At 38.5% G+C, this 12,277-nt stretch overlaps 1 protein-coding gene across 8 annotated transcripts in view; it reads left to right on the forward strand.

The window, feature by feature from the left end:
• Nucleotides 1-12,277, forward strand: part of PTPRK (protein tyrosine phosphatase receptor type K) — a 421,389-nt gene that overhangs the window by 221,944 nt on the left and 187,168 nt on the right. The window contains exon 1 of one of the 8 annotated variants that reach the window (XM_080586783.1): nt 7,647-8,596. The exons of the other annotated variants lie outside the window; for them this stretch is intronic. Coding sequence (XP_080442909.1) covers nt 8,536-8,596 — 61 coding nt within the window. The 5' untranslated portion in view covers nt 7,647-8,535. Of the gene's footprint in view, nt 1-7,646; nt 8,597-12,277 lie in introns of those variants that run through there. 8 annotated transcript variants of the gene reach the window in all.

A 12,277-nucleotide genomic window follows, 5' to 3' on the forward strand; every position in this document is an offset into this window, starting at 1 on the left:
TTGAGGAGACTCTGTTCCCTAAGACATTTGTACCATTAGGACTTTTAATAATTAAGATGAACTATATTTCAGCAAAAAGACAGCCTTCTGGCCAACTGACTATGCAGATGCCAAGTGGAAGCAAACGATGAAACTCAGTTGAGCTCTCAGGCAATTAACAGAAATTAATGGACCAGGTACCTACAGTCTGTTTCCTGCGTGTGTCAGTTCAGTGTCCTTGCATTTCCTGCTCTTCCAGATCTCCAGACTTTCGGGGTTTTGCCACCAGAGGTTTCTTTACTGAAACTTGCAAGGATTTATCACCTGCTTAGAAGAACTCATGGAATTCCTGTGGGCAATTAAAAAATTTCACAGGATTCTGGGTTTCCAGGCATGTAAGGGAATTATTGAAGTGATCCTCTAGTGGCAAGAATTCTGTTTGGACTCAGAACTTTGGGGTGCAGTGGAGGCCTGGTGCGTGTGCGTTGGTGTCTGGTGTTACATACAGCAGGAGCACCAAGGGGCACGGCCATACTTCTTTCTCCTTTCCTTCTCCCACTCCCAGCAACGTGTTGTTCCTGCAACTGGTCTGCAAAAGATGAACAGACCAGGATGGTTCACTCCCTTGATGATGTGGTCACCTTTAGATTGGCTTAGCTATAACATGAAACCACATCCTATGTCTGCGTTGCAAGTGGATTACACTAAACTGCAAAAATCTTTGTGCCTACAAGGAAATATGGTGTGGAATAGTTCTTTAGATAAATGCCGCTGTCTTGGTGTTTATTGTGTTTTTATTTCAGGTTCTTTTTATGAACATGTGCTTAGAGGAGTTTATACAACAGAGAGGGTCTGATAAGATATACTAGTATGTTCCCTCAAGCTCACATTATATTCTTCTAGTAGAGGAGATAACCATTATCCAGCCCTGTATAGTAAAATGCTCAATAAACCTTATCTTTGGATTGTTAAGAAAAGGAATGGTTGTGCTTTCATATGGAAGAGGACAGAATCTATGGAAAAAAAAGTGAAATGAGAATTCAAGGAAAGAAAGTTAAAAAAAAAAAGTCTCAAAAAGAACATTCAATTCAAGTTCGAAATAATAATCACTAAAATTAATGCAATAACACTTAGAGTGGCTTTTCCACAATATCCTAATGAAGTAAGCTAGTGTGATTTGTATAACTGAAGTGTGCAAAAACAAACACGTCTGTGTAGTTGTTATGCCACAGTAGTAATATATGAGTAGCAAGATAGCTGTGGACACATCACTGCACTGCTATGAAGTGTACTTGAAATTTTCTTCTTAACTAAACCTGAAAAAAAAAAGAAAAAAAAAAGTGTGGAAAAATGCACACTTCCTAAATCATTTGTTGAGTCTGAAATAAAAATATCCTGCTGAAGAAAAAGTGACTGGTTGTGGTATTAGAAGTAATTCAAGTTACGTGAAAAGACTGACGTTTGAAATGAGGGAGGAAACCAGAGAGTATTTTTAAGGTATTCATAATTCAAAAGAGTCCTCTCTTGAGGAGGCAATACAAAGGCAAAAGTATTATGCTGAAGAGCAAAGGATTATGAACCTGGACAGAGGTAAGGGCGAGACTAAAGACACTTAGGTAGAAGTGTTTGTATATTATTATTATTTATTTTTTTACAGTGAGTTAATATATGGTATAAATGACATAGGACATGAGCAGGAACACTTTATCTAATTTTTCTCAAGTTATTTAATAACATGTCACAGAGGAAATATCTGGGTTGGTTTAATGTTTTCAAGGGGTACTTTGAGCTTCAACAGAGTTACTGGCCCCTTTCTATTACACATTTTTTCTTTTATGTGTTGCAGAGAAAGAAATGATAAATAATTCAGGCCAACAAAAGTATATACACCACAGGGTTAGAATACTTACCAGTGGGGGAACTGTTTATTCTGACTGTGAAACAAAGGATGACAGTAGTGCAAAACATTTTGCCTTGGCAGGAGGGGCTGTGTAGACAAGTGGTAATTCTATCTTCTTTCAAGATATTTAACAATTCTAAGCCCCAGCAGTATTCATGGATTGGCCTGCAGTGAAAGGAAGAGTTAGAGTTCATGCAAGTTATTTTACCTGCCGACTTTGTTTACCGTAGCTGTTTATTTCCCCACCACACACATTAAAGGGATGATAGGATAAGAGAAAGTTTTTCATATATGTTATGTATGTGGGATGACTTAGTGTAGATGCAGTGCAAGTATGCTCTTACTACCTCTGTATTACATTAACCATTCAGGGATGTAAATCTGCAGAAAATGAATCTCTTTTTTCAAGTAGTTTTCTTATACTGCTTTAGATCTGCAAAGTATCTTTTCTTTTGAACCAAAAGCTTTCCATTCAAGCATCAGAAAAAAGAAAACTTCATCATTTATAGTAAAATGGACAGGAAATGTAACCATGTAGCGATGCACCATTCATACCCTGAAAGCGGAGGAAGTCTGGAACATTTGTAGTTTTACGGAGGGGGTGCTCACCTAGAACTGATTGGTTGAAGGCCATGCTCACATCTTTTTCCAACATTCAGTTAGTAATTTGACCACTGCTGTGTGTGGTTTTTTTGTTGTTTTGTTTTTTTCCTTTGGAGAACATGGTAACAACCAAAGAAAACACTAATACTGGGCCATAAAATCTACTTATTTTAGTATATAACCTTGGGGGAAGATGCAAGAATGAGGGAGGCATGCAGTGAGTGACACTCTTCTCCTTTTGTATGTTGTCGTAATATCTCTCAATTTACAGCTTAAGACTTCTCAAGCCAGAGTATCTACACATTTGTGCACAACATCCTTGTGAACCTTCTATGAATTTGTCAGATCATTTTAAATTGTGGTTTTGTCCATCATCCTGCGGCATTGAATTTCCACAGTTAGCTTGAGTTTTGGATGGAAGGAAGTCCTTCCCTCTGTTCAGAAAGCTTCAGGCCACTCTTTTTCATTAATAGTTATACACCATCATTTTTCACTGCAAGAAATAGCAATTAACTGCACATTCATCTTTTTCATGCTCCATGTCATTTCATATACCTGTAGCATGTATTCCGTCATTCATCATTCTTCCGTCTTGAACAATCCAGATTTATTTACTATTTCTGCATATGGAAGTTGTCCTAGGACTCTGATAACTTCTCTTTGGTCTTTTCTGTCTCATCTCCTAGCTCATCCAGCAGGAGATGGGAAAAACAGATCTCTACCTTTTGTTAAAGATGTGAAAACATGATGAGTTTACACTGTGGCATAAGCTGTTACGCTTTCTTTTGTGTTCTGTTCCTAATAATCACTGATATCTTATCTGACTTCTTGTCTGGCACTGCAAATTGAGATGATATGGTCATGAAATTCCTCAGAGGGATATTATTCCTGTCTGATTATACTGATTTAGAGTGCATGAGAGATTCTCCCCCTCACATGCTCTTCTTTGTATTTGTCGACTTTGTCTTCATTTGCCTTTTTATTCCCTAGTTCTTCAGTATAGTAAGGAAAACAAGATATGCTCTATGTATCTATTCATGAAATATTGCCACTACAGTGCAGTAATTGCTGCAGTAATTGGAGCCATGATTAAGAACCACGCGTTCTTCCTGACCTTTCAGGTAGACATATGACTTCATGAGTGTGTTGCAGAAAATGTTTCAGCTTCAAAAAGGGGGATGTAAAGACACTTTCAAGAATCCAAGGGCATGTAAGCTAAGACACTGTCCTGGGAAGTAGAAAGTGTTTGCTCAGATTCTTGGTACAGTTCAGAGAGACAAGAGGAATGGATGTGGAACTTCTTAGGAAGTTCTTTCTTTCCTTAGGAAAGGAAGAAAGGAAGAAAGAAAGGGAGGAAGAGAGGAAGAAAGAAAGAAAAAGTCACTCCTCTATAGACAGAATTCTGAACTTCTGAGTGCCCATATTGTTGTCTAATGACCCACATGAGACTGGACTGAAAAGTCAAAACAAAACATGTTGTTTTGGAAATGCAAATATAAATATTTTTATTTCTGCTATTTGCTAAATTTGGATGGATTTTTCAATTTTTTAGCTTAACCGTCTCTTAATTTTTATTGAGTGTTTTGCTCCATCCCCTCCCCACCCCATCCTCTCCCTGACAGCAAATCCAACCCAAACCTCAGCCTATCTAGCCCGTTTGATTCCCAAGGAGAAGGCAGATTTTTGTATGTGGAGTTCTGTTTTCAATTTCTAAGCCTCTGTACTTAAGAAGGTATAAAATATGTCTGTGAGATTGGTTTATGGGGCCTCTATATTCTTGGCTGTAACTGATGTTAAGTATGAAATAGGTTTCCTGCACTTGCATGGCCCTGAGAAAGGTATGTGGAGATTATTTAAGGAATGGAGAAAAAGCCAGAATTGGCTTTGTGCTCAGGGTCATGCAGCCTCTGAATTTTCACAGGCTGGAGGTGGGTGCTACACAGAAGTAGTTGCACCTGAATGTGTCTCAGAAGGTGGGAAAAGAGGCTGTGGCAGTGTGCCCTCAGAGAGGGCTGAGAGGTGCTCATCTAGCCAGTAGCTGGCTTTTCAATTCAGCAGCCAAAATGGTGAAATTCTTAAGTCAAAGTGAAGTGAATTTTGGAAGGAAATGCTATTCTAAATAAGAAGGGTAAGGGTCGGGGGATTTTTTTTTTAAATGTCAAAATGCTGTGTAGTAGGTTGTTATGGTTGGAAAAAAATTTGTGTACCTATTCAGAATGTTTCTGTAAACCTAATTTGGCTTTCCCATTACGTGGTGAGGAGGAGGGTGAATACCACATGGAGGCGTTACTGAAAGCAGGTGAGATCGTTGTTTGGATCTAGGCTCGGCAGCCTAAGTAGAGTTCAGTGAGGCAACTTCACCAGTCCTCAGGCTGAGTTCGCAGCACTTCTTTTTCTGAAACCATGTTTGTAAGAAGGGTAGCAAGTCACATGAGAGAAGTTTCTTGGTGCTTTCAGTTATGCAAAAAAAAAAAAACAAAAAAAAAACAAACAACTCTTCAAAGAACTCTGAAACATCAGAAGCTTGAAGCAGGATTTTGGTCTCTGGCAGGAAGAGTCATATTTTCCTTTGTCTTCATGAAAAGCACTATTTAAAACACCTGAAAAAGTGTTACTCACTTTGTGTAACATGGCCAAAAGAGCTAAAAATTATGCAACATTTTTTTCCCCATGGTTACATGCTTTCGTTACTGACACAGATGAAATGTTAGGGCTTTTAAAATGTACTGTTCCTATTTGTTTACCTGGTAATACAGTGGTATCTGGTTTATTTTTGTCTCCAGGTACTATTGAAATATGCTCTGAGCAGCTTGGTTCAACATGCAGAACCAGCTGAACACAGTCTCGGACAAAATGTCTGTATGCACAGGCAATCTGAATTTAATAAATAACATAGTTTGCTTGTGCAATCTTTCAAGGTAGCAATCTCCATAATAGAGTATATTATTACAAACTATATTATTAACAGTAGATCATGTGTTTGGAGAGGAAAGCTTGTACCATCCAATTTCTGCTCTGGGAATTTTTTTTCTCCCCATTATTTCTGTAGTGTGGTTGATTTTGTTTGCCTTTCATATGTGAATACACAAGTCTAGTTACTGAACTTTCAGTGTGCTAGCGCAGCCTGAAGAGATGTTGATTAACATTCAAGAATTAAGAAATGCAGTAGAAGAATAAGAAGCTGTTACTTTCTCAGGTTTACTCATCAGAAGATTAGTAAGATTGTGTAAAGCAGTTAAAATACGGTACCAAAAATGAACAAAATTTGTTAACTAGACTATTAAATATAAGGATATTTTATTTCGGATATTAAAGCTGTGATTCATGCTCAGTTGCATGAATTAGCGCAGTGTATGGAAATGATCATTTTCTTGCCCCGTATTTTGTATCCACGTCTTCAGCTTAGTCATTCGATGTCAAAATTCCTGTCCTGACCAACACTGGATTTAAATAGTGATTTAAATAACAGAACACAGGAGCACAGCAATGCACAATCTCAGTGGGTCCATCCAAGGATTCCTCCTGAAGGAATTACCAGGGGAGGGAGGACAAGCTGCATAATAAACGTACATGGCATTCCCTTTGATACACTGTCAGCATCTGATTCCTTTCAGCAATGGTGAGTTCCTGAGCCTGTTGTGCTTTGTCTAATTAGGAAGGGATAACCTTCTGTTGTCCACAGCACCACATGGGTATGAGACTACTGGCTTAAGCATGAAGACCCCTTCCTTTATTTTTGAACCTGCCTTCTAATATCTTCACTTGATAACCTATATTTGCTGTTTTGGAAAAGGCAGAGAAAAATTGAAATTGAAAAATTGAATCCTAATATCTCTGGTTTTTTTTTTTTTTTTCCCCAAGTTGCAATATTGCCCTTGGATCATGTCTTTTCCACCACGTACAGCTCTGCCCTGCTCAGCAGTTTCCATGATTTCAGTTACTGATGTTGCCCTTCACTGACATTTTTGCAGTCTAGTCATAAATAGGCAGGTCTGGAGGGGTGTTCAGGATTGTGCTTCTCAGGAGATGAAGATGTCATTTAACAAGAGTGCTACTGCTTCCTCCCACCTAGTAGAAGGTGGAGACTGACTTTCAGAGCTAAGCCTTCCTCAGTGCCCTATCATGTTAATCATTTGTTCTGAGGGAGTATTTCAGCAAACTCCAGTGCAAGGGGTTCTGTCTCTCAGTTAGGTGGTGTCCAAACTGTATTTAAAAACCCGGTCTGAACTCCCCTTGCAGGGCTGTTGGAAGGCAGTCATGCTGAGGTATGAGTACAGTGGCACTGGTGATGCTCTATCAGAGCTGCACCGTGGTGTTCTGCAGCAGAACACCCTAGAGGGTCTCTTGCTCTATGTGAAATGCTGTAAGGAGGTGACAAAGACAGGCATAATTTTGCTAAGACCTTCATGTAAACACTGCTATTACCTGCGCATTTGGGATCTCCTGTTATCACGTACCCACATTACACTCTTACGATAGAAATGAAATGCTTTCCCTTCTCCATTAAATCTTGCAAAATCTTGCAAACCGTTTTAATGCAACTTCACAGCTACTTCAGTTCACTTAATAAGCTTTCTCTGTAATCTCTGGTGGCAGTTATTGTTGTATAAAATATAAGCAGTGCATGTATAATATATGCACATATCTAAATGGTATGCAACTTCTATCTTATGATACAGGTATCTCTTAATTGCTTATAGGGGAACATCTAGTATTATGGATTAGCTGTGGTGTAGATTTACAGACACCTGAGCTAGCTTTTATTGATAGTCCAATTAGGTTGAGATTGAATGGGTCTATTTCATACAAGACCAGAAAGACACTCAGTGAGTTACTAGTCAGATTTTTCCTGCTGTAAGTGGTCATACTAATCATATAAATATAACTACAGAAAAGCAAATGTCTGTGTCAGTAGAAATAAGATGTAAAATTTAGACTCTGTTAGTATACGCTCAAGGAATTGCTCTTCCAGAGTAAATGGTTGTTAACTTTTTGTCATATTCATACTCTGAATCTTTGATGCAACAAAATAAAGATGACCGTGATACTATCAACTTATAGAAAGCTTGAAAGAGCTATTCATCAAAACATGATTTTATAATCCAAATCACCTAATGCACATTCTCACTTTAAAGCTGTCTGTGCTTTTATGTCTTGTAGTGAATTTGGGCTTCCATTCATTGGGTATCAGTTTAATTAGAAGGTTGCCTTCTTCACAGCAATTCTGTTGCTCTTGACAATTCTACGTTTTCAAACTCTTTGATACCAGAACAGTCCAGCCTGAAAACTAGATTAGTAAAATGTTCCAGTAAAACCAGTCTAAATACTTTTTAGGTCAAAAGACTGCTCTATTTCTGTTAATCTAATGTGTTGCTTTCTCTTTCAAAGGCAAATACTCTCATTCTCCATTTTTGTTGCAACAGCTAAAAATAAATCCCATAACCAACTTCACCTCTCAGAGTGAAGTTGTTCTCCTGGTGTAAATGAAATGAATTTTATCACAAAATTCTTTCTTTCTACTTTACAATACTGCATTACCAAAACTCTTAATGAATCACTATATTTTATTCATTCTGTTAAGAAAGAATGTTTCTTGTTAGCATGTGGAAGCAGTGAGGATTTTTCTTCTGTTGTTTTTCTAGAAAGCTCTTCCAGGCTTTTAATCACAGATGAAATCCATTTGGCAACGAGAAAGGTGTATAGCTGCTTTCATACCTATTCTCTTTACTTCATAGATTCCCATCTAAGTGCCATAGCAAGGATGTTGGTTCCTTTTGCCTTTCTCCCCCCCCTCCGCCCTTTGAAGGAGGCTTTCATGATAAAGCTAAGCGTATCTAATGGCCAGCACCTGCTGAAAAGGCAGTCTCAGTCCTCAGTCCCCTTCTCCTCTCTCCTGAGCACCTGGACTTGGGCTCTCACTGCTGCTTCTGTGCTGACTCTTGCTCTTGTCTCAATCCACTGGGAGCTGCTAGAGGGACTTAGAAAAGCAGGAAACCTCCGTGTGCCCTCCCTCCCCACAAAAAGATTGGCTTTAAGCCTGAGATGTAAAGTAGATGAGTAGCACTGTGAACGACACTGATGGTGCAAAGTGGAGGAGCAGGGTTGCCCGTTCAGGTAGGCATTAGATAAAGCGTAATTCACATCTGTGTGGGTCTCCCTTTTGGTTTCTGCTCGTTTGTTGCAAAGATAGAGGTAAGTGTCTCAGTGCCTCCTATAATTAGCCCCCTTCTCCGTCATTCCAGTGGGCTGCCTTCTGGCACTTTTGGCAAGAAATATTTGGGCGTGCTGTGATAAGAAATGTGAAGACATTGCTGGTGGGAACATCTAAATGTATCTTGGTAAAGGTTATGAATAGAAATAGAGGGATTTGAGCAAGGAAACAGTCAATCAAAAACATTTGCACAAAAGTGATGGATTCTGTCTTTTTTTTTCCTTAGACTTGAATAGTCTGAGCACACACAAAATCTCTAAATAATCACTGATTTGTAACCCATATACTAAAGTGTATCCATTTTTTCCTTTGATAATAGCATTCAGGTGCTGACAGAAAGCTTTTAAGGTCTAAGAAATGGGATACCTGAGGAAGAACTTTGGAGAAGAGAGTATTTATCCTGCTCCGCAGGTATTCATAGATACCTTGCCAGTCTGAAGAGGAAGTTTTTAAGTTCATCTCAGTCTGCTGTGCATTTATAAGGGTCTCAGTGTACCAAGATGGTGTGTGTGCTGCTTTCCTTTCATCCTTCTCCTGCTTCCATGTGTCAAAGTCCAGGTTGGAGTTAATGCTTATGATAAAATTGGTCTTCAAAGCACGTAGCTTCCTGTGTTTGGTGGGTGAAATAACCAGCAACAGAAAGACTTAGAGACAATGGAAGGGGGATTGGGACTGCCTGGGTGGGTCCCAGAGCGCTGCTGGGCAGATGGAGTTGAGGGAGAACAGTGTAAGATTGGGGTGTAGGAGCAGCCTCAAGGACACAATTTGGAAGGTGACCCTGTAAGTGTGCAGCCTGCAGGCATTTGGTTTTCACATACAAAACCTCAAACAGGTATGAAATGGCAGGGAGCAATTCTGGCAATACTCATAGTATCTCCGGTGCCAGGTGAGCAGGTTTATTACAGGGAATGGGGAGGATTACGAAGGTCAGAAATGCATGGTTCACCTTTTACGTGCTTGAAGTTTCTGTAATCGCTATTAAATAAAACTGTAAATGCTTGGAAACCAAAGCCATGTCAGCTATTCCTCTCAACTGCAGGTATTTTATATTTCATTTCCCTTCTGGTACAACGATGTATACAGCTCATTGAACTTAAAGAGCATGGTACGGTTTTGAATTCTGCCTGGCCATCATATTGTCCCAACAGCATGTAAAACATTTTTCTCTGTCATTTAAAAGGCATGCAGGAAAGCTGATAAAATTTTGGATTAGCTCTGGCCTGGTGTCACGCATCTTCCAAAGGGAAACATACTGGATGGACTCTTTCACAAATGGCAAACGCACCAGGAGGGTGAGAGGGCAGGCAGGGGAGTGCAGGTCTCCCAGGGGCAAAGTCATGTCAGCTGTGCCCAAAGCTGCTCCCTCTTAAAAAGGGGAGCTCTGCCTTAGAGAAGAAATACAGCTTGACTGCATGCAGATAATTTCTAGTAGTTAATATCAGTCTTATGCTGCTAGAGGTGATGTCTTTCCCTGAGTTCCAGGAGTCCTGGTTGTTTTTTGTTTGTGAACTTTATATTTGATAGAGACATAGAGCTCGAGTAAGTCATAACTCTACTGAAATGCTCTATTTTTATTGGAGATGTTTGAAGTCTTGATAGTTTGTTTGTAAATATGTCACTATGACTTTTGTCCAGCATATACACCTTAAAGAGTAGCTGCACCTGTTTAGGCAGTAAAATGTGAGCATGACCAGCATCAAGAAATAAACAATCTTTGCAAAAACCTTTGCAGTATCAGTTATGCCAGCTCAGATTGGAAATTAAAATTTTATATATATATATATATCTTCAAGTAGTTGAGAAGAAGGAAGAAAGAGAAAAATATTCTCACTACATACCTGTCTAAGTATCTAGAAGTAAATCCTAGAGTCCCTAAAAAGAATGTTTTGTCATTTTCAGGCACTCCTTCCCTAATCTCTGGTTTTACTCCTCTTCATCCACAGCATGCAAATGTGCATGCAATATCGTCAAATATCCCATTGCAAAGCTTTGTAGAGTCGAAAATAATTCTTTCTTGGGAGGTACCAATTTTTGAAGAAGGCATTCAATTTTATTCTTAACCTGCTGTTTCCTGACAATGAAGTAGATAAAATAATTCTTTCCAACAATAATCTCAATGTTGAGATCTCAAGGGAATTACTGGTACATGTGGATAATGAAGTAATTGTGATCAAGTCTTTGCCTGAGACATTCCTATAGCTGACTCATTTATACTGAGTGATGATTTTTTTTTTTTTTTTTTAAGATTTAAATGTCTTCTCATTACAGGTACCACTTTTTCTTACATGTATTCATTTTTCTTGCAGGATTGTACTGAATGTCTTTAGCCCAATGCAATCTTTTTGACAAAATATGCCGTACTCTTCTAATTGATTCCCAGAGTAGCATGACCTACTATCATTCAATAAATAGGCATGTGTTCTGTTTGTAAGTTGTGTAAAGGGATGACATGCTCCAGTTTTTAGAGAGACTTTTTTTATGTGTAAGCTGAGCATGAGTTTAACCTTGTTTACGGTTTCTGCTGACAATGCTAAAGCTGCACACTGTTCCTTTATTTAAAGGAAGATAATAAAATGAATGCAGTGGTGTTTCAAATCAAGGTGAATAAAATGGCACAGTGATGCATAGGGTATGAAATCACTATGCAGAAGTTAGCAGTTTCCTCTGTTGAAATAATTCTTATTTCAGCACTTCGGGTGGTCAGTAACTGCTACATCACTTAGATTAAATACATTTCAGCTGTATGAGCTTGCAGACGTTGTGGTACTTAATACATAAATGTGATATATTAGGCAGGTGCTCAAAGGTAAATCAGCAGTTCAAGGTGAGCGTGTGACGTAGCATTGCCATTTGCAGTCTCAAAATTAAAGATGATATTACATTGAAATATGTCGATATCCTAACTAACCTGGTGTTGTGAGCTCACTGTTCAGTTCTTCATTTGTTTGTTGTTTCTCCCTCGCTAACTGATTCTATGTGTAATATCCTAAATCTTACCCTGTTACAGATATTTATTTTGAATGTTTGTTTAAAATAGATTCTTTTCAGTTTTTCAATTCCAAGTAATAAAAAGACAATGAAAAGGATCTTACAGGCTCTCTTAGGTGAGTTGGGTAAATCACTTGATGCAACCTAGTCACTGAGCTATTGCTCAGAATGAGTTCTTTTGTTCCAGACAACTAACTTTTAATTAAATACGAACTTTTTGTGGGTATTGTGTATCAACTTCAGGGCAAGCAACTGGTGCTAGATACTGGACAGTTGTGATAAATTGTGTTTTAAAGTCAGAGAGAGAATATTTATAGAGTCATAGAAATTGCATGAACAAAAACATTGTTTAGAAGAAAATGGGGGGAAGAAAAGCTAAAAAAAAAAAAAAAAAGCTTTGTGGCAGAATGCTAGATCGCAAAACTGTTCAAGTCTCTCCATGAAGCACTTGGTCACAGGACAGCCGCTGGGATAATTTTGAATTAGCTTTTGATTATTTTTTTTTTGAAAATATAAAGGGAGACTTGTGGCAATTTTGAATATTTACCTGTAAAAACCTAAAAATTACAACATGATTTTATTCAGTCATTTTATGG

This window comes from Anser brachyrhynchus (genome assembly GCF_964034855.1).
Source record: "Anser brachyrhynchus genome assembly, chromosome: 3".
Classification (NCBI taxonomy): Eukaryota; Metazoa; Chordata; class Aves; order Anseriformes; family Anatidae; genus Anser; species Anser brachyrhynchus.